This window comes from Lissotriton vulgaris, chromosome 4_1, assembly GCF_964263255.1.
Source record: "Lissotriton vulgaris chromosome 4_1, aLisVul1.2, whole genome shotgun sequence".
Lineage (NCBI taxonomy): Eukaryota > Metazoa > Chordata > Amphibia > Caudata > Salamandridae > Lissotriton > Lissotriton vulgaris.
The window spans coordinates 65039008-65062249 of NC_141691.1; the positions used below are offsets into that span (position 1 = coordinate 65039008).

The 23242-nt window shown below is 46.1% G+C and overlaps 1 protein-coding gene across 1 annotated transcript in view; it reads right to left on the reverse strand.

The window, feature by feature from the left end:
- LOC147718377 (diacylglycerol O-acyltransferase 2-like) overlaps positions 1-23242 on the reverse strand; it is a 198819-nt gene that overhangs the window by 101533 nt on the left and 74044 nt on the right. Inside the window, exons 3-5 of the mRNA XM_086918328.1 lie at positions 22583-22690; positions 18151-18221; positions 5929-6133 (exon numbers count right to left, since the gene is read on the reverse strand). Of these exons, the coding sequence (XP_086774454.1) occupies positions 5929-6133; positions 18151-18221; positions 22583-22690 (384 nt within the window). The remainder of the gene's footprint in view (positions 1-5928; positions 6134-18150; positions 18222-22582; positions 22691-23242) is intronic.

Here is a 23242-nt window from a genome sequence, read left to right on the forward strand (position 1 = left end):
GTAGAATGATGGGTGCAGATGCTGTAGAATGTTAAGCGTGAATTGTGTCGAATATTGTGTGTGGATGCTGTAGTATGTTGAGTGTGGATCCTGTAGAATGTTGAGTGTTGATGCTGTAGATTGAATGTTGAGTGTGTATACTTTAGAATGATGGGTGCAAATGATGTAGTATGTTGAGTGTGGATGTTGTTGTCGAATGTTGTGTGTGGATGCTGTAGTATGTTGACTGTGGATGCTGTAGAATGCTGAGTGCAGATGCTGTAGAATGTTGAGTGTGGATGTTGTAGATAGAATGTTGAGTGTGGATGCTGTTGAAAGATGGGTGTGGATGCTGTGAGAATGTGCTGACACATTGAATGTTGGTGTCTGTGTGCTGGGTGAAACTTGGGAGCATATTGCAGTTGGAGGGTAATGGATGCCTAACAGGACCTATACAGCTGAGACTGTAACCTAAGGGCCTAAAATGGAATGAAGACCTTTCCTCCTAACTGAATGGCTCCACACTCTTGCATGAACACCTTCTCTCCAGCGGAAATATTTTGTAATCCCCCATGCATCTTCACACAACAGGGTCCTATTCTTCCCCAGTCTCACACACCATGTGGTCAACCCCCATGCAACTTCAACTACACTTTCATAATTTTGTAACAACGACAACTCACCCACTTCTCTTACCCCCATGATTCCCAATGTGTTTGTGTCACAGCTCACTGACAAGGACATTGCCTTCACTTATTTTTCTACAATTAACAAGCGTCTCCTCATCAGCTCCCAGCACTTCCCTGGTCAGACCATAGGTTAATTAACTCCTTCATGAAAGTGTGTTATGTAACAAATAAAAAAAATGAATCCTTCTTCAGTCCCAGGACACTGTATTCTACAGATACACAAACAGCCTGATTTCATACAACTGCTTTTAGACTCACGACCCCATTTGGAGGTAGCTGAGGAAATCCAAGAGCATCTTCAAAAAATGTTCTTGGGCATTAAAGACTATTTGCCCCTTGTCCATCCAGAAGCCTAACCCCATGAAGAGCAATAGATAGCCTATGGATAACCCTCGCCAGCTCAAACGTCAGTGGCGAGCACTAGAGAGACACTAGAATACATCACAGCTATTCATACCATTTTGCACTCTATGTGACCTAGCTCAGTTTGCACCGGAGCTAAAAAGATATTTCCAATGTTCCTAAACTCAGAGGCATATTTACAATTCCCTATTGCCACCAAAACGTTGCTTTTTTGACGTTGTGGTCGCTATACGGGCTTTGCCTTATTTACAAGGCAGCGTTAAGCCCCAATTCTGTTCCTAGGGTGGTGAGTAGCCTTTGCGGTCCATCTACCTATCTTCTTCTAATAAACTTAACTGGAACTAAGCTTTAATAAATCCAACTTATTTTATACACCTTGCTCCATGGACTTTCAATTACCATAAACATAGTGCCAGAATCTGACACCAGTCTCTCTGAGGACGACAAATACATACTAATATGAGCATTCATGTCTTGAGTTGACGACACTCCCCTTTACGTATTGCCCTAACGTTATTGATTCCAAACAGCACAACAACACACTTCGCGTATCCTAAGCTTGTTACCTTAAGTCTAACACAACACATAGTTCAGCACTCCACGTGCTATCTGTAAAGCTCCACCCCCCTCAGAACCTAAACCGCCCTCTAACAACCTCAGCGCCTGGAACCCAATCACCACCGAAGACACCATCCGCCTAATGAACTCCATCCACTCTGGCTCGCCAACCGACCCCTGTCCCCACCACATCTTCAACAAAGCAGACTCCATCATCGCACCCCATCTCCGTGATGTCATCAACTGCTGCTTCATCTCTGCCACCTTCCCAGAAAGCTGGAAACACGCCGAAGTCAGCGCCCTCCTGAAGAAACCCACAGCAGACCCCTCTGAACTTAAAACTACCGCCCCATATCCCTCCTCCCATTCCCGGCCAAAGTCATTGAGAAAGCCGTCAATAGCCAACTCGCTGCCTTCCTCGAATCCAACAACTCCCTCGACCCCTCACAGTCCGGCTTTCGAGCCAAACACAGCACTGAAACCGCCCTCATCGCAGCAACAGACGACATCCGAACACTACTGGACAATGGCGAAACAGTGGCCCTCATTTTACTCGACCTCTCCGCCGCCTTCGACACTGTTTGTCACAGCACACTCATACAACGCCTCAGCAACATCGGCATAAAAGGAAAAGCCTTGGACTGGATCATCTCGTTCCTAGCTGGGAGAACTCAGAGAGTCCGACTTCCCCCATTCAAATCAGAGGCCACCGAAGTCATCTGCGGTGTACCACAAGGATCATCACTCAGTCCCACCCTCTTCAATGTTTACATGAGTCCACTTGCTTCCATCGCGCGTCAACACAACCTCAACATCATCTCCTACGCAGACGACACCCAGCTGATCCTCTCCCTCACCAAAGACCCCAACACCGCCAAAACCAATCTTCACGAAGGCATGAAAGAAGTAGCCGTATGGATGAAAGACAGCCGCCTTAAACTCAACTCAGACAAAACGGAAGTGCTCATCCTAGGATCAACCCCCTCTGTCTGGGACGACTCATGGTGGCCTTCGGATCTAGGCTCAGCACCCATACCCATGGACCACGCACGTAACCTTGGCTTCATCCTTGACTCTTCACTCTCGATGACCAATCAAGTCAACGCCGTCTCATCCTTCTGCTTCAACGTACTTCGTATGCTCAAAAAAATCTTCCACTGGATCCCCGCCGAGACAAGAAAGACTGTCACCCACGCACTGGTTACGAGTCGACTAGACTACGGAAACACCCTTTACGCCGGAATTACAGCCAAATTACAGAAAAAACTCCAACGCATCCAAAACGCATCAGCGAGACTCATTTTGGACATCCCTCGCCAAGATCACATTACTGGCCACCTGAAAGACCTCCACTGGCTTCCCGTCAACAAGAGAATAACATTCCGTCTCCTCACCCACGCACACAAGGCCCTCTACAATCTAGGTCCCGAATGCCTCAACACTCGACTATCCTTCTACACACCCACCCGCCAACTGAGATCCTCCAATCAAGGCCTCGCCGCAGTTCCGCGTATCCAAGGATCCACTATAGGAGGAAGATCCTTCTCCTACTTGGCGGCTAAGACCTGGAACGCACTCCCCACTCACCTCCGCCTTACACAGAACCAATCTCCTTCAGAATAGAACTTAAAACCTGGCTATTCGACAAATAATGAACCCCCTCCCCAAGCGCCTTGAGACCCTCTGGGTGAGTAGTGCGCTTTATAAATTCTTGAACTTGAACTTGAACTTGAACTATATTTTTTATGTCTTATACATAATTGTTCGTTGCCTCGAGGAGACGACTCCCGATGTGGGAAACAGCCTTTACAACAAGGTTTTTACCACGTTGTGACTTAACCACGCATTTTTAAGCACGCATGTTCCTTTACCACACATTTAAGGTAAGTTGGTGGGGTTCTCTCGCCACAAATACATTGTTTTAAAATAAATAAATAATGTGTGGGAATGTCATCCGTTGTAAAATATACACACTGCAAAAAAATGCATGGTTTAGGCTTGCAATGTATTTCCCTATGTTGTTTTGTCGTACAACCGTAGGATGGATTACTTGGCCAAAGTAACGCTGATCACTGGACCTTTTTGGATATAAGGTTGAGACAATGTGTGGTAAAGCGTGGTAGGCTCTTAGCAAGGGGATAAGCTCGGCCCACCATCTTTATCATTATTATAATTTCTTATTTTTACTCAAATTCTCTATTTTACTCCCTGTTCACAGTGGTGGAATAAGGGTCACTTTGAATGAACTATGGTACTGTAATACAATTGCATCGAGAACTAACACTCTTCACTATTTTTCAAGTTTATTTCCTGGTTTAGGGTTGGTTATCATTTGCTTTGTAGCTCTGATGAAGTCAATAGTATATATACACCATGAGACGAAACACATGTTGGCTACGATTTCGTGCAGAATTTTTGGATACACGAGAAGACCGGAAATAAAGTGGAAATAACAACATCAATCTTTTGTGGACATTTGAAATTTGGACAGTGATCAGGATATTATTGAATGTCATTATGAAAGGATGATTGAAAACTGGCCCACTACACCACAAAACTGGCCCACGGCCCACACACAGCCCCTAAACCAGCAATCACATACAAACTCATGCTTCAGTAAGATACAAGCCAGGAAGTGGATTCCATTCTTTACCCTAGACCCTGATCAGAATTCAAATGACGGTACAAAAGGGGGTGCAAATCAGTCTGACCCTGTGCCTCATGGGAACAGTCCAGCCCGAACTGCCAAGCCATGTCTTCCCTGGACCGGAAACAAGCTTCCGAGGTCCGGTTTCTGGCATTCCAGCCGTCTTCAGCCTGGCTTGCTTGAGTTCAGTGGCAAAGTGAGCAAGGGACTCACGTCTGAGCATACCCTGCCACACTTATGGCGGCCAAAAGCGGTACAAAAGGGGGTGGTGATGGACGGAGCATCTCAATCAATCAAACACTCACACCCAGTCAAAAGATCTGGGTTTAATCCATCACTGTTCTTTAGCCCACTCTGCCACCCCAGTTCAGACATGGCTATAGGCAAATCAGTCTGACCCTGTGCCTCATGGGAACAGTCCAGCCCGAACTGCCAAGCTAAGTCTTCCCTGCACCGGAAACAAGCTTCCGAGGACCGGTTTCTGGCATTCCAGCCATCTTCAGCCCGGCTTGCTTGAGTCCAGTGGCAAAGTGAGCAAGGGACTCACGTCTGAGCATACCCTGCCACACTTATGGCGGCCAAAAGCGGTACAAAAGGGGGTGGTGATGGACGGAGCATCTGAATCAATCAAAACTGAATCGAGGACCGGAAGTTGACCTGGAGTCAAGCTATCCAGGCTGAAGAAGGCTGATAGGCAGTAACCAGTCCTTGGATGCTAGATTCCGGTCTAGGAAAAACATGACTTGGTAGTTCGGGCTGGACTGTTCCCATGAGGCACAGGGTCAAGGCTGATCTGCATATAGCCAGTGTCTGATCTAGGGTGGTGTGGAGTGCAAAAAAACGATGGATTTAGGCCCAGATCTTTGTTCTGGGTTGAATGTAAGACATTGGTCTGCATTCTGTCCATCAACTGTGTTTTTTGCAATTTTCACCCCGAGTGGGGTGGGTATGCTCAGACGTGAGTCCCAGACTCTCCACATCACTGGAGTCAAGCTATCCAGGCTGAAGAAGGCTGATAGCCAGAAACCGGTCCTTGGATGCTTGATTCCGGTCTAGGAAATACATGGCTTGGTAGTTCGGGCTGGACTGTTCCCATGAGGCACAGGGTCAAGGCTGATTTGCATATAGCCAGTGTCTGACCTAGGGTGGTGTGGAGAGCAAAAAAACGATGGATTCGGGCCCAGATCTTTGTACTGGGGTGAACGTAAGACATTGTTCTGCATTCTGTCCATCAACTGTGTTTTTTGCAATTTTCACCCCGAGTGGGCTGGGTATGCTCAGACGTGAGTCCCAGGCTCTCCACATCACTGGAGTCAAGCTATCCAGGCTGAAGAAGGCTGATAGCCAGAAACCGGTCCTTGGATGCTTGATTCCGGTCTAGGAAAGACATGGCTTGGTAGTTCGGGCTGGACTGTTCCCATGAGGCACAGGGTCAAGGCTGATTTGCATATAGCCAGTGTCTGACCTAGGGTGGTGTGGTGTGCAAAAAAAACGATGGTTTTAGGCCCAGATATTTGTACTGGGGTGAATGTAAGACATTGTTCTGCATTCTGTCCATCAACTGTGTTTTTTGCAGTTTTTTTCAGAATTCAAATGAGCCAATCAAAACCCTTGGTACTTGACCACCAGAATGGCTGTGGTCTGCATATGTCAACACTCCTTCTGCGTGTCACACCAGAGAGTAGGGCTCACCTCCACTCATCATGTACTCCCGCAGTACCGGAAGCCGGAAGTTGCCGGCCAGTGTCGCCAGGAAGGGTCGGATGCCAGGAAATTTCTCAGAGAATCCGGTGGACTCAGTGATGAAGTTGCAGAATGCGCCAATGCAGAGGATTCCGTGGGGGTGGTACCCGATGATGTAGTTCCGGCTAGGCAAAAGGGGGTGGGTCTTCACCAGCTGGAGGGAGGAAAATCACATGGGTTAGGGAGTGAGATGTGAGGGTGAAAACATCCAGGAAGTGAACAGTGAGGAGAAGAAGAAATATGATTCAGACACAGTTCATAAGAGAGAGTTAGAGAAGGTATAGTCTCCATCCAACCTTTGCAATGCATGTCAAAAACACATGCTGGGGCCAAGGCTTGAAATCCCGGTCAGTTTTCAAAGAGCACGTTTGCAAAGTGCGAGTAAATGTTGTTCCCAAACAGATACTGTTTGAACTGTTCAAGTGGTCAAATGTTCTTTTCTAACTCCAGTCCTAGGGTATTTGGGTAAAGAGCAACCTTCCCCCAAATATTGCAGGAGGCGTACTTATTATTCTAGCTCCAGTCCTGGAATATGTTGGGTAAAGTCAGAATTTCCCCAAGTATTTTTAGGAAAGGTTGAAAAGTAGTAATTTTGAGTTGGAGAAAGTGCTGCCCTGAAGGTGCAGCCAGGGCCGCAAACCAGGAATGGCGGTTGAAGCCAGGACACACAGCCTTATATTTTAAATAGGGGGTCTGCAAAAGGACCACAGCACTTGTTGTGCTTCATGACAATGGACCTGTTTTAGAGTTCGGCGGATGGGTTACTCTGTCACAAACGCGAGGAATGTCCTGTCCACTGTATTACAAGTGCATTGTATCCAGTGGCACCTGTAATACGGCAGATGGAATGTCGGCCACTTTTGTATCTGGGTAGCCCGTCGACGTAACTCTAAATTAGGCCCCGAGTCTCCTGGGTAAAAAATGTCCTCCGCAGAGGCTTTTGACTGAGCGTTTCTGTACAAACAAGGAGCTTTTCAAGCAAAAACATTTGAGTAAATTCCCCCTCTACAAATCGAGTTTGCTTTGATTTTTTTTCTTCAATGAAAACAAGCCAATAGGTTTTGCCTTTCGGACCTATTGGCTTTCCCAGTACATTTATCCAACGCTCTACAGGGCTGAGCTTTTACTGATGTGCAGTATTGTAAAAAATAAATAAATAAATAAATAGTGAATGTCACCAGAGGTTGCGTCATTCAAATGCCATGCGCATGCCTGATGATTTATGAGCTTGCATGCGTTAGCACGCACGCGCCAGTGGAATTATGCAGCGCCATTTGCTTTAACTTTTTATTTATTGATTCAAGATGACAGATGCCACTTGAATCAGTAAGTAAAAAAAATTTTGGGGGGAGAAAAAGTGCACTTAAAAAAAAAGATTGCAGGTTTGGCAGGTAATGGAAGAGCGAATGGGGACAGTTGGTGGGAGCGGGTAGTCGAAAAGCATCACACAAGGGAGAGAGTATAATGGGAGTGGGAAGAAGCACACATGGTGGGTGGACATATAGCCAACCCTTCAACGACCTTTACGGCCCTATATCCGTCAGGCCATCGTCAAATTATGATCGACCCACATTAAAATCAGCTGTGAAGGAGTTCCCTCTCCGCCTAGATGTAAATCTGGCCCTAAAGGGCATGTATTTCTTGCAGTGAACAGTCACTTTTTGAATGTGAGAGGTGGGGTTGGAGAAAACAGTTATTTTTTTTATATTTAAGGAAATTACGTCTGTATTGATCAACAAGCTTTGAATATTTGAGCAATGCCCCAAATGAAGCAAATGGACCTTGGTGGTCGTAACTTGGTAGCGGGTGGTCTATCCAACAATGGGTCCCTTATCAGAATAACATCTCTATCAACAATAAGGGGGCCCTTACCAAGATGTAGAGCTTCTGAGGCAACTGTCAAGACTCATGGAAGGATTTGTAGGGAGTAGAGAAAAAGCAACATTCAGAGACTCAAGGAGACCGGTTCATAAGTGGATGGATGGGGCTGAGATGCAGGAGGCGGGTCTTCGAGGTCAAGCTGAGGAAGACAGCCAATCAGGTCAACAGGAAGGACTGTTTCCTGGTTAATTTAAGCAGCCAAAGGCTTGAACCAGTTGCCTTGTGACTGCTTAGTTGTATGGCTCCCATTTGCTCAGTTTGTGCACCGTTTGGCGTATCCCTGCACTGTTGTTTTGTTCCTCGCTTTCCTCATTTCCCCATCCCTTTGAGATTCGTTTTCCCGCTTGATTACTCATACCCACCAGTCTTCAGCGCCTCTTGGTACTCCCAAACTTGGAGAAGGTACTACCTGAGCTCGATACCCGCCTTGTCTACAGATCATCAACTAAGGTGGAATGGAGTTGGGATTGTATTCTGCTAAAGGTTGCACCATTTCAAGAGTTTTCACAATTGTACCAATATTTAGCCAGAACAGAAGAAACTGTGGTGTGGGGGGTCCCTTTAAGACACCAGTAGGAGAGAGGCTTAAACGGAGGCCTTCCATCAACCCGCGGAGACGTGTCCTCTGCTCCAGGGTATTTCTCTCTTCTCTCCCCTTTCCCCATTTCCCCAATATCGAGCAAGTAGATGTGAGATTTCCTATTCCACCCTTACAGTCCTTACTGGGTGGAGTTTGGTGGACTAGCACCTGAGGAATGTTCCGCCACATGGCTCACTGCGGACTCGTGACAAATATATCCCTCCAAAAAATAAGATTGTCAGCTGTAGGCCTATATATTAATTTAATTAAGTGCAGAATACATTGGTCTAACTTGACTTCATTGCACACCGACCCACCATCTGTCTATGAGAGCAAGTCGGAAATTTGTGGTTGACGTTTTTTTTAAAAAAGGATTGCTGCTTCATTTTCTTCTCCTTAGGAGACAAACTTTGCTACTCGCCCTGTATTTAAAGAGGATAGAAAGCTGTCATTAATATGTAATTCGTGGAGCAGGCATATATCCACTTTGTGTCTAGATAAATATTCAAATATTCCTTTTGACTGGTTGTCTCAATCCTTTCCCACTTACATTTTAATTTTATATATACGTACATGCCAACCCTCTCGATTCAGGCAAGAGACTAATGATTTCAAGGCTAGTCTCCCGCCTCCTGAATCCTCTATGTAGAAACCAAGGGGTCCATTAGAATGTCAGGCGGATCGCCACCACCATGCAGGCAGTGGCGATCCGCCCGACATCCAATCCCGGCCGCCAACTATTTCCCGCCGCCATATTACAATGGCGGGGGGGACCGCAGCGGACGGAAACACCGTCCGTCGCTTTTCTGCCACGGTCGCCTTGCAGCCAGGGCAGAAAAGGGTTCATATGGCAGGTGGTGTCTTCCAGACACCGCCAGCCATATTAGGATGGCCTCATGCAGATGCCTTTCAGTGGCGGCAAAGCCGCCACGGAAAGACATGCGGTCTTTACTTTAGGGGCCCCCTGCGGGTCACCATGGTGAAGGCGAGAGGGGGGTGCACATGGGGGGTACCTGTGGTACCCCCTGCATTTGCATACACAAAGCAGCAGTCACTGCGCGGTGCCTGCCGCTTTGTGTGTACAAATGCATGCCAGCATTTTTAACATTGTGGCGGGCGGTGCTTTTAGCACCGCCCGCCGCAATGTTAAAAATGCATGATGCGCCCGCCATTGTGGCGGGCACATCATAATTGGCATGGCGGGACCGCCGCTCACGTCGCGGACGGTCCCGTTTTCCACAGGTGTGGCGGGCGGGCAAAGTCCTCCCGCCATCCTAATCGGCCCCCCAGGTTCGGATTGCTGGATCCTGATCTGCTGGACACCAGGCCGAAGTGAAGTGTTGATGCCTGCCAGGCTCGCGCCCATCTCCCGCTCCAATAATCTCCGACATCAAAAGTTAACGCTTTGTAAATAATCCTGGGAGGGAGAGGTTGGAGCGTGTGACAGGCAGGACATTTTATTTATTTTTGGCAGTTTTTCTTAGAGCATACAAAAAGTTTAGAACTCTGTTTTTCTTTGTGCCATGCTATTAAACTGCCAAATCAGAAATGCCAATAGACCGGATTCAGACAGATTGTCTTCTATTTCAATATAAATCAATGGGGAAAATGCATTCTCCCGACTATTTTCTTTAAATCTCCCACTTGCCTGCTTTAAAATGGCATGTAAGTACCATCCATTGAAGAAAACAGGAGTTAACAGGTCAGGGAGAGAGAAGATAGTATCTAAAGACTGACCAATTACAATTAAGAGGTAGCTCAGATAAATTAGACAAACAGGACAAACAACCAAAACATAAAGTGAATGCAGTGAAACAGCCCTTAATGGTTTCCGGTGCTCGGTCGGCACCTGCTCTTAATTCACAACACCAGCAAAAATTACAGTCCACCACATGGTGGCGCTGTCTGACTAATTTTGAGATATGCACAACAACAGTGTTTAATAATTCAATTTACAATAAAAATGACTATTACCTGCCTCCCAAGCCATTCTTTTAGCTCTGGGGGTCTGAAGTAGTCTGAGTTGCCTCACTTGTAGGAGTGTGATGGTTGGTAGCTGTGTTGGTATGGTCGTTGGCAGCGGCAATGGGGGGTGCAGGCTGCAGTGGACACCTGAAAAGGGCCCAGTCACCTACTTTTTTACAATCTAAGCACTGAGTAGAGCATACAAAACGTGCCATGCATGAAGGTACGAATCCAAGAATAACCAGCTCTGCAGTCCCCTGCCACCTTTACACCAGATCAGGAAGCGGGGCACAAATAAAGGACTAAATACGAAAGACATCTTAAAAGCTTTTAAAGAACATCAATGTCCTGCTAATCCATAGATAAAGGACGATGGTTCTCATAAAAGAATGCATGTATGTATGCACTATATTCACATGTATGGTCGTTTTTTAAATCGAAAACCTAGCCAAAAGTCAATTGAGCGCTGTACATGATCAAAGTCGCGCATTAAGTCAACGAGTAATAGGAGAGGACGCCGGGTTGTGGTCTGTTAATGCACTGTGATGTAGTGTTCTTTGATGAGGTCCTGGCTTGGCAATTCGGGCTGGACTGTTCCCATGAAGCACACGGTCAAAACTGATTTGCATATGGCTAGGTTCAAACTCGAATGGCATGGTGAGCACAAAAACGATGGATTTAAGCCCAGATCTCTGTACTGAGGTGAATGTATGACATTGTTCTGCATTCTGTCCATCAACTGTTGTTTTTGCATTTGTCACCCCGAGTGGGACGGGTATGCTCAGACGTGGGTCCCGTGCTCTCCACACCACTGGAGTAAAGCTATCCTGGCTGAAGAGGGGTGAAACCCCAAAACCGGTCCTAGGATGCTTGTTTCCAGTCCAGTGAGGTTGGGCTGGCAGTTCGGGCTAGACTGTTCCCTTGAGGCACAGGGTCAGACTGATTTGCATATGGCTGTATGTATGTATGCACTATGTATACATATATGGTCATTTTATAAATTGAAAACCTAGCCAAAAGTCAATTGAGCGCTGTACATGATCAAAGTCGTGCATAAATTGAAACAAGTGATAGGAGAGGAGGCGGGGTTGTGGACGGTTAATGCACCGTGATGTAGTGTTCTTTGTTGAGGTGCGCCTGCAGCTCTTTCCCTAAATTGGAGCAGCGTTGGGGGAGGGAGATTCTTCCACATCCTGGGTGCATGGATGGATAAGGCCTGCTGTCTTGTTTTGTTTTTACACTTCTTACTCTCCAGGCTGACGGTGTCCTGGCATCAGATGTGCCAGGAACCACCAGAGTTGGAGAGTTTGCCTGCAACATAAGGGAGGTCCGGTCTGCATGACTTTGTAGATGATGCAGCCGTTTTTGAAGGTGGTGTGGGCTGGGTATGGGAGTCAATGGAGTGGGGGGTGGTGTGATAATATTTTTTCAGGCCCTGGATGAGACGTGCTGCCATATGTAGAATGCCCTGAAGGGGTGCTAACGTGGAGCCAGGGAGGCCATGGTATAGGGCATCACCTCCATCCAGGTCGGAGAGTTCAAACGCTTGAACAGCAGTTCTGAAGTTGCTTTATGGAAGAAACAGTTTGACTTTCAGAACAAAGTGCTGGCTCTAGAACTTCTTTTTTGATCAGTGTGGTTCTTGAAGGTGAGGTTTGTATTATGCGTGAATCCAAGTTGCCTGCCATTTGGTCAAAATTGGTGTTCATGATATTAAGCCATGTTTGTACTGCTTCTTGTTTGTTATTTTTTTTTACAAATAACAGGAAGTCACTCATGGTTAATTTGAGATTCAGGCAGGGGCTGGACATCCAGGTTTGGATTATGTACAAGCAGTGTTTGAGGAGATGGAAGTCTGGAGGAGACTTCCAGATTCAGTTGTGTATCATTAGCAAATAGGAGAATGTTCATGCTGGTATCTCTGAATAGAGCACCAAGTGGCTCCTCCATGTAAACATTGAAGATGACAGAAGACAGGATGAACCCGGGGGGTCCCTGCAGCTGATAGGGATATTTTGTGACCTGGAGGTAACCATGTAAATAAAGTGATGCCAGCTGGAAAGGTAGGAGGGGAACAAGTAAAGGGCACCACTATTTAATCCCATTTGAGGCTCCAGGGTGCGTATGAGGGTGGGATGCCTGTCTGTGCCAAAGGCAACTGAGATTTCCAGCATTATCAGAAGGCAGATGTCATCTTCATCTGTGGTCGAGAAAGTATTGTCTGCGTGCTGCAGCGTGATCTGAAGCCAGAAGGGTCGTCGTGCAGGAGATGCTTACCATGATGTGATCTTGGAGTGGAAGATGACCTGCTTTTTCAATTATCTTGCGGATGAATGGTAGTTGAATGATGGGCTGGTAGTTGGTGAGGTTATCAGGGTCTACTGTAGGTTTCTTTAGGAGTGGGAAGATCTGGCCGGACTTGAGAGCTTCTGGGAAAGTGCCTTGAGTGAGGATGCATTGACAATGGTGAGAAGTGGTGAGAGAGTGTCCCCAGAGTGAGCTTTAATGAAGGGTGAGGTCGGCGGTCATCTTTAGAGGCAGTGACTTTGAGGGAGTTGGATATGTCAGTGAGATCTGTGAGAGACAAGGATTTTAAGGATGAGTTTTGCAGGATGATACAAGCGGTGTGGGCCTAAGGAATGAAGCTGGCTTGGTGCTGTTGGCGTGCATTTGAATCTTCTGTATTTTTCACTGAAGAAGATGATGGCACTGCACTTTTCTGTGGAGTGAGAAATAGGCCGATCTGGCATGAGCTGTCATAATCAGTGTCGTTCATCTGATGGTGACTTTATTGATGGTGTTGGTGCAGTACTTTGCTTTGGCAGATGTAATGAGCTGTATTTGTGTTGTGTGGAGTGACTTCAGTTATCATTCGCCGGCTTTAAAATGACCAACTCACGAGATACCCCTGCACAGCGGATTCGCGCTGCCACTGAAGGGGGAGAAGACCATTGAGTTTCTCCCACCGCTTCCATCGAGAAGTCAGGTAAGCCCACTCCCAAACGCAGCTCAGACTTCGACCCCACCGTCATCGGAAGGGCTTGTCTTAACTTTAATCCTTGTTATTTAGCATTGAGTCTGCGGATCAAAACAAAGGAGGTAACCTACTCTTAAAACGAGAAGAAACCATTGTGTTCTACTTCCACCCCACGGCTGCCCAAAGTGTAGCCAGGTAAGCCTCAACCTTTACCCCTTCGACCTCGGCATCACTGCCCCCATAATCCCGCTCATGGTAATGTTCTTTTACCATACAGCAATCAGCTCCAAGAGCCGGAAAGAGAAATCTTCTCCAACAAAGAACAATCATGCCGTCACGACCTTGATCTTGGACTTGTGAAGGTATTTGTCCTGACCATGGCTTGATGACTGCCCACAGACAGTCTTTTTGCCCACCCTTATCCCTCACCCACTTTCACCACCACCGCATGTCAATTGAACCCAACCATGCTCCCAAATCCGACTCACGGAACCACTTCACACGCTTTAAGAATTGCGCACAAAGTAGATACCACTATCTACACTGATACAGATCTATCACCATGTCACCGCGCCGTCTTTATTTAACGATATGAATATCACTACTCACCTTCACACTAGTCAATTGTCCGTGAGTAGTAACACAGCAACGGCCTTTATAAGTAGCACTTGGGCCCTGTCGAATGGTTTTAAATTCTTATCAATTCAGGCGGATGCCTTACTTTATGTTTCTATTTTTCCCCCCCTTTTTTCTTACAGGCATTCGCATTGTAATACAGGCAGTGATTGTAAATTGTCCTGATGATGATCCCATTTTATTAAGAGCCCTTAGGGATCGAAACATCAACGCTTTAAACAGTGTAACATATGACCTAATTTGTATAATCAATTGTTGACACAGTTGGGTGTATTTTGCGAAACTATCTATTGAAATCGCAAGCCACCCTTTGGCTCTAAAAATCTTTTCTTCTTGCCTGAAAAACCTCTTTCCCTCCTTCTACCTTACTTGACTCTATTGGTTTTCCAACCTTGCGGGATAGGTACAGGACTGTACCCTATCTTGTTGTTCATATTTTGACCCTCTCTAGGTCAATGTAATTCTATGTTATTCCTAATAAATTACTCTACGCCCGGCTGGGCGCCGAAAAATATAGTACTGATTGTGGTCTATATTAGCATCTCTTGTTACATCGTAACTCCCTAGGACCCCTGTTTCCTATAATAACTTCAGTATAATAAGGTCAGGAGGAGTTCTGTTTTTCTTCCATCTTCTTTCCTGTCTGTGGATGGATCGTTTATTGTTAGCAATTTCTTTAGAGTACCAGGGTGTTGAAGGTTTCTGCTCACACTTGCATGGTGTAATTGGAGCATGGATTTTCACGTAGGTTTCAATAAAAGCATAGACGTTGTTTAGAAGGGTGTTGGCATCAGACGTTGGAGTAAATTGAGAGGGATGAGATCATGCATTCAATTGTCTTTGGAGAATTCTTTGCAAAATCTGAAGATTTGGTCTTCTTTTTTTGTGTTGACCTTGGTTTGATGGTAGGATGCTGAGCAGGGAGAGTGGAATGGCAAACTGGTCGATCCAGTCCAGGGATATGGGTGACTTTTATTGAATGGTTGGTGCTATTAAGAAAAGTAGGTTATCACCTGGACTTTGGAGTGTGTTGGTTGTGTGACATGCTGTATCTTATTGAGTGTATCAATGAGGTTGGAGAGGGTGTACCTTGTTTTTTTAGCTTGCATTATATGGTATGTTGAAGACACTCGAGAAGGCAGATGAACGAGGTGTTGAGTAGATCTTTTCATAATGGATTCTATCATGTCAATTCTCTTACTATTTCCAAAGTAAGTCATATCATTCTTTTTGGACTTGGCCCTTTTTGCAGGGTCATCCCTGAACTTTTTGCCTTCCTCCTGTATTTTTTCTGACCTGTTGTTGGCTGTTTTATGACTCTGGGCACTTTACCACTGCTAATCAGTGCTAAAGTGCATATGCTCTCCCTATTATAAATTGATGTATGGATTAGTGACTCAATGATTGGCTGGTTTGGTTTACTTGTCAAACCCTAGTACAGTGCACTGAGTGTGCCCAGGGCTTGTAAATCAAATGTTGGTGGTGGGCTTGCAGCACTGGTTGTGCCACCTACAGAAGCAGCCTGTAAAGTGTGTCTCAGGTCTGCCATTGCAGAGCCTGTGTGAATTCTGGTACTGTCATGTTGACTGGGCAAGTGCACCCACTTGCCAGTCCCTAAACCTTCACTTTTCTTCATATTAGTCACCCCTATTGTAGGCCCCAGGGCAGGGTGCATTGTAGGTCAACTGTAGGACATGCCCTGATATGTGTGGCATGTCCTAATAGGGAATTGCAGCCATTTTTGTTTTTCACTATTGCAAGGCTACCTGTTCCCCATAGGCCAGAATGGGCAGTTTGATTATAACATCTTATAATCCTAACTGACTCAGGGAACTAGGTAGAAATTCGAGTTTAATATGCCTGAACTCAGAATGATAAAATACATCTTTTAGTGAAGTTGGTTTTACCATTCTGTGTATGAAAATACCACTTTTAGAAAGTAGGTATTTTCTTGTCTAACTATCCAAGCCTGCCTCTGCTAGGTTGTGTATTCTTTGTCTGGAGTTTGAGTGACAGGGGCTGGGGGATTCCAGGAGACAGGGTGAGTCAGCACAGGGCTGAATAGGGCTATCTGCATGTAGATGGGTGGGAGGAGTTGCACCTGGGACCTGAATAGGGCTGGGCCTGCCTTGCACAATGCTGGCTCTACCTCCTGTGGTGCGTCTGATGTCCCTGGCCCACACGGTCAAAGGAAAGAAGGAGTCTTGTCAACAAAGTGCTCCAGGACTGCACAGAATTGGTTTGGACTGGGTACATGACCCTCCGCCTTCAGAGGACAAAGGATTTGCTGGTATAAATATTGGGACCCAGGCACAAGAACTTTAGATCACTTTAGGAAACAAGAAGAAACCTTTGCTGAGGAGAGGAACCAGAAGAACTGAGGAAGAGACTATCCCTAAGCTGAGTGCTGTCTGAGGGATTGGCCTGCAGTGGTTGCCTGACTGCAAAAGAAAAGAGAAAGGACTTTGTGCTACTTTTATTCAACTTGTAAAGGTTCTTCAAGGACTTGAGATAGAGCGTGCCTTCTGCTGAAGTCTCAGGGACAACAGACTTCACCCACGAGCTCCCCAAGAGTTCTCTGGAAGTGCCTGCGGTCGTGTTGGGCCTTCTGAGGGACTGCGTGTCGCAAGGAGCTGGAAGTCCGACTCACGAAGAAGAAGAGTGTCGCCGTCGCAGCCGCTGTCATCGCATCATTGAAGAAGGGTGTCGCCGCTGCCGCTTCGCAATGCCGAAGCGCCTCACATCGCCGGAGAAGAGGATCTACGTCGCATCAGACGCCGCCGCCGCATCATTGGAGAAGCGCGTCACCGCCTCAGCCGCTGCATCGCTGAAGAAGGGTGTCGCCTCTGAAGCTTTCACATCGCATCGCGGACGCGCCTCGCATCGCCGGAGAAGAGGATCGAAGTTGCATCAGATGCCGCAGCATCACCGGGAAGTGTGTCGCAGGGCTTGTAGCGGCTCAGAAGAATCATTGAGTCACCGCACGGCCGTCGGGCATGCACGCATCGTGTTGCATCAAGAAGAAGATGCCATCTTTATTTCATTGCACCGGATCTTCATCGCATCACTGCGCTGCTGGTCGCATCGCCCCGAAAGCGCAGTAAGAAACCGATGCATCACTTCCCCACTCCGAGAAGAACCGACGTATTCCCTACGCATCAGTAGGTACCCGAAGCATAACTGTTCTTGCGTGTAAGGAACCGATGCATCAACTTCCCTGCAACACTTTCGTTGTATAGCATTACGCATCCATAGGTATATTGAACTCAAAGTGTCGCATTTTACATCTTAAGAGAACTGAGCTATTTCTACCATTTTTAAAGTACAGTATTGTGGATTTTTGTCGTTTGTGGTCTCATGTTAAATCTATAATATCTATTTAATATACAACTGGTGTGGTGTCCATCTGTAGTGTTGTCACTGGGTTACTGTATGTGTTCACAAATGCTTTACACACTGCCTCTGAAATAAGCCTATCTGCTTGTGCCAAGCTACCAAGGGGGTGAGCAGGGGTTATTTTAGGAGTGTACCCCCTTACCCTGACTAGACGCAAGGGTCCCCACTTGCACAAAGGTACCTACCTCTGCCAACTAGAGACCCCCAAATCTAACAATTATCCTACATGAACTCTCACAGAACCTTTGTAAGATTGTACATGTACATGTTAATGTCTAAGCAAAGTCTTTTCCTGCTTTTCACCTAACATTTCCTAGTCTCTAAGAGAACCACTGAATGAAATAATAATCATATAAGAATGACAAGGATAAAACCTATAAACCTAAAGTCAAGTTGCACCTATATTGCATCATCTTTCTATTTTATGAGCACATACACGTAGTCCTTTTTTATTCCCATTTGCAGACATGTGATCTTTACGGTAGGTGTGTGTCTCACTCCATGTGTTGTGCTACCTCAATAGTTGAAGTACACAAATCCGCAAACCACAAAGAGAGATTTACCAAACTTTACAGAAGTAAGGCTTACATCGCACTTGATGTGATCAGTACAACTCATCGAAAACCAAAAACTGCCACAGTGTAAGACCTGAGGCACATTGTCTACGTGTACGAGAGGTGGGTACAGTTTCTTTGCACCTTGTACAACCTGTAAAAATATCCACTTGGGTTCTCACCTGAATAGGGAAGTAATCCCGAAAATAGTTCCACACCTTCCAGTTCCGGACCCAAGAGGACCGTCTCCCTCCTGGAAAACAGAGAAGGCATTAGAGGGTGTGGCACACCTTCTGCATCCAAGGCAGGTGAGTGACAAGCAAGTGAGACATTCCGTAACATTGGGGTGTTCTGCGTAGGTCCAGGAAACTGGGATCAGGGTCAGATTTTCAGAATACCCACTGAATAAGTAAATCAATTCAATGTAGATCAATTGTGTGTAAACCTATTTCTTGTGGATTTATTGTCCAATGTAAATGTATTCATCCCTTCTGGTCTTATGTTGGACATTCCTCCTAAAGAAAAACTATAAATGTACCCAACTGCAGTACGCTGAGATGTGCAAAAGCAGCATCGGAGACGCTCTGCTGTAGATGGCTTTCCTAAAGAAGGGGTTGGCATATTCATTGAATGGCCTTGTTTTCAAGGTGTGTCTCCTTTACAGCTGTGACGCCCTGTGTCCTAGAAGCAGCCACGTCTCCCAGAGGTGTTGCAATCTCATAGCAAACACCCAAAGAAAACAAGACCTACTGAAGAGCTGTCTCATAGGCAAGTACCCGCTGTATGGGAGCTCTTCATTCACCGTGTCGTGTCTCACAATCTATGGAGGCCAAACAGGAGAGGAGTTGGCCTAACGGCTAGGGCGGTCGACTTTGAATCTGGGGAACTGGGTTCGAGTCTCGGCAATGACCCTGAACATCCTGTGATTCTGCGCAAATCCCTTAATCTCCCCATGCCCAACAAAAAGGAAAGTAACCTCATGTAACAAAACTGGTGCTATGTAAAGCACTCTGATACCCGATACCTTCTGGTCAACTTTACGTTAGATAAAACTCTGTTAAAAAAATAAAAAACTGGTTAACAAAAAATTGTAAGGCATGGCCTCACACACCCCCTGGGTAACATGCTTCATCATTGGCCATGCCACATTCACCAGAGAAATTTCTAGTGGTGAATGGGTGCTGCGTGGGTGGGAGGGAGGCAGGTTACTGGATCAAGGATCTCGACAACTTAAAAATCCCAATGCACTAAACCCAGGAATCTCTTATAATATTATGGATGAGCCTCTGGGATGATTAAAAACTATAGTGATGCGTGGGACAGACCATTAACCCTTCGTTGTAATGATGCAAGCATCGACGGTATAGTGGTGAGCATAGCTGCCTTCCAAGCAATTGACCCGGGTTCGATTCCTGGCCAACACAGTTAACCCTTCGTTGTAATGGGTCGACGTGTTCCAGCCTACAGAGCAGCCCCACCATGGGTCGCAGTCTTTCTTTAGGACCTAGCTCCCTACTTCCTAACTCCTATCTGTGGTAGAGAAGTTTCATTAGTCAGTAAGCAGCCCTTCCACACTTATGAGTAGAGTCCTGCCGGCAATGCTCACTCAGCCTGTGATTTGCAATGCTCATATGAATTGTGAAAAATTTCAATGCAAATCAATAATTACGCTGGGGCAATGCACAGATTTAAAGACACAACAAGAAAAAAAATTGTCAAAATGACAAACATTACACAACATAGAAGGTGCTTGTTTCCATTCCATGCTCATGAGGACTGATCAAATAATCTGTATGCAACACTTGTGATAAGTACACCCTGCAAACCACTGCAAATCCATGCAGGTGATCAGAATAGCATGCTGTCCACACTCATACATGTTGAGATAACTAACTTGAAATAAAGAGGGCCACCAGGGGGAGGGGGTTTCACAAGGACACCCTTGTAGACACACTCTAAACCAAGGAACATATATGAGAACACGTTAGGAGGAGATGATCTAGGCGAGTTGCAACAAGAAGGACGACTTCAAGTATTTGTTATTCCACATTCTGAGAGTGTGTGCGTCATGTGACTTACCTACGTCATGGCGTGCTTGATGTGTGATGACATAATTTGACGAGCGGGGTCGCGAGTGAAATGTAGGCCAAGTGCCCCTCTACTTTTAAATAGATACTGGGGGGCAGATCTAAAGGAATGTGCCACAGCACAGCGCCGCACCGCAAACCCCCTGGCTGCGCCACGCTACAGCCCTTTCAGAGCACATGAATGCGACATATTTACAAGAATATGTCACATTTCTGTGCTCTCCCCTGCGCTGGCGCACAAACTGCAGCCATGCGCCGGCATCCTTGCACCATGGTGAAGGATGCCCGCGCCATGGGGAGATGCATTTTCCTCTTTCAATGCGTCCTGTAGAATGCAGCACGCATTGAAAGAGGAAAAATCGAGGAGAAATGAAAACATTTCTCCTCGTTGCGCTTCTCTACGCCACCTCTAGGGTGGGGTAGCATTCAGACGCATCTCCAGATTTACGATTTTTCATACCTCTGGAGATGTGTCTCGTTCCATGGGTGTTGCGTGGGAACACCCATAGCAACACCCATGGAACGCCCCTTCAACGCAAAGTGCTGCGTGTGAAGGGGCCGTATTTACAAGGACAGGAAAAGTCACGCAGGGTGGCTTTTCCTGTCCTTGTAAATATGGAGGAGCCCCCTGCGCCACCAGTACGTTACGAAAAGTGATTTGTAAATCTGCCCCAAAATATGTTGAAAAGCACTAAAATGGTAGGCGGATCGTGTTTTTGTGATCGGGGCTATGTGGAAATGTAATTAAAGTGTCCCACTCCTTTAAAAAGGTTCAAATGATGCTGTGAATCCCTGACAATAATTTGGTGAATAATCGCACGACTTAAGTGAATAAACATTGTCTTTATTTAACCAAAGCTGTAGTGGACCAACCCCTAGAAGGAGAAACCGCTATACCCCTCTATAGTTCTGGAATCAACACAGCAGCTCCAGAATGGAATGGGTCAGCCATCAACAGGTACATAAACAATGCTAGGATACATGAAGTAAATGCACAATGCATAATAAATAGGAGGGCAGATTGTACTTTGCCAAAAGCCTATGATTGTGAATAATAATATTTTTATCAAAACTAGGTATTTGTAAAAACTGCACTTCAAATGGTTTTGATCGGAAGAGCTTAATCCTAAAAGGATCTAAATATGCATTATCTAAATACACCTTTAGTTGTACATACCAGGGAAAACTCCCTGCCATAGGAGCCCTGAGGCTGGGCATCTCCGAAGGTTTTTTTTATTACCTTATATAAGGTCATAAAAGAAGGTTGAAAAGTAGAAGCCGGGGTGGGGAGGGGTGGGGGGCATACCTCCCAAACTCCCTCCATATGCACCATGAGCCTTGGTACAGAATTCCTAGGCAGCTGTAAGTAAGACAAAGCATCATCGGCTCAGAAGAAGATGATGGAGCATTGCCTCCGATGGTGACCCTTTATTCTTTCAAATCCTTTCTGATTAGGATTGCAAATAGTTCAAGCGGCAGAGTGAAGAGTAAGGGTGTGAGCGGGCATCCCTGTCTAGTGCCACGGTCCCTGACGCAGAGGTCTGGCCCGGGACCAGGGTTCGATACCTGCCTCGGCGGGTCTTGGGCTCAACTTCCTCGGACCTGATAATTCTTGCCTCGGTGCCTATTCTAACCATGAGTCCCACTCTGCAACTTTGGGCAATAGCTTGCTTAATCTCCACAACGGCCCCAACAGCGCTGGGATGCCTGGCTTCACCTTGGGGGTGCCCAGGAGTGGACATTCCACAGGGAAAAACCAGGAAGGGTTCCTAAGCGGTATACGGACAGCGCCGGGACACTTCCGTTGGAGGTAGCTGTGCGCTTTACAAATTACATTTTACATTTACATATTCCACCCTTCTGATATCAGCCTGCTGCTCCGGGCCCTGGCACTAGGATTTGTACACAGCAAATTCACCCATCCCCAAAAAACTAAGGGGCATATTATCAAGCATGGCGTTATAATTATTGCCGCTTTATCAGCAGAAAACTGCCACTAAAGCGGCGATAATGGGCTTGATAATATGCTCTGGTGAATTCCCATAGAAGCCCATGTTCACTCCAAGCCCATTATCGCCGCTTTAGCAGCAGTTTTCTGCCGCTAAAGCGGCGATAATTATAACGCAGTTCCTTGATAATATGCCCCTAAATCCATGAACCTCAGGACTTCCATCAGATACACCCAGTTCAAGTGCAATATGTGTGTTAACCTTTGTATATTCATTGCCGTGCTGTGACCCGGTATTAAGCCGCAGGGCTCTTCATGGATCAAACCATTAAGCATGGTTACCACAGGATACAGGAAGACTGAATATTGTTATTACTGGGTGTGCAGCTTTCTTTTTCAGAATATCTGTGAATACAATTTATTTGTACTTTGTGACTTATGGTGTTATAATATGTACTTCGTCTTTCTACAGTGTTTATATATAAATGATCTTTATTCATCGTTTAATAACATACATAAATAAATGTAAAATAAAATGGTTTATGTCCATATGAATGATTTGTGCATGTCCAGCATTACCTTGTTGCGGCGTGTTCCAGTCCAGCAGAAACCAGGTTAGGTAGAGGATGGAGACAGGCCAGAAGACTGTGAATGCCAGATAGATCAGGATCAGCAGAAAAATAATTCCTGTGAGGAGAACAGGGCACAGTGAGTTAATGTTAATGTTAAAAAAGATTTGTAAAGCGTGCATACACCGATTGGGATCATGGTGCTGGGATAGGAATTGGCCGTTTCCAGTGGAGAAATTTGTTTGTGGGCCTCTGCAAACAGCCAGGTTGTAAGGGTCTTCCTGAAGCTCAGTAGGACAGTGCATGACCGGATCTCCAAAGGGAAGGAATTCCACAATCTCGGAGCAACAGAGGCGAATCTGCCACCTCCTTGACGTTTTCGCTTGAACGTGGGGGTGGACAGAAGCAGAAGCTGAGCTGATCGTAGGTTGCGTGAGGGAGTGTACCCTAGTATCAGATCGTTTACGAATATGGGGCTATGACCGTGAAAAGTTTGAAAATCAAGCAACCAGTTTTAAAAAAGCTGTGTTGATGGATGGGGAGCCAGTGCAGTTTCCTCAATAGAGGGGAGGCCGACTGCCACTTAGGTTGCCGGAGGATCAGTCTGGCTGCCTGGTTCTGGACCATCTGCAGCTGCTTGGTAAGGAAGAGTGGCATACCCAGGTATACT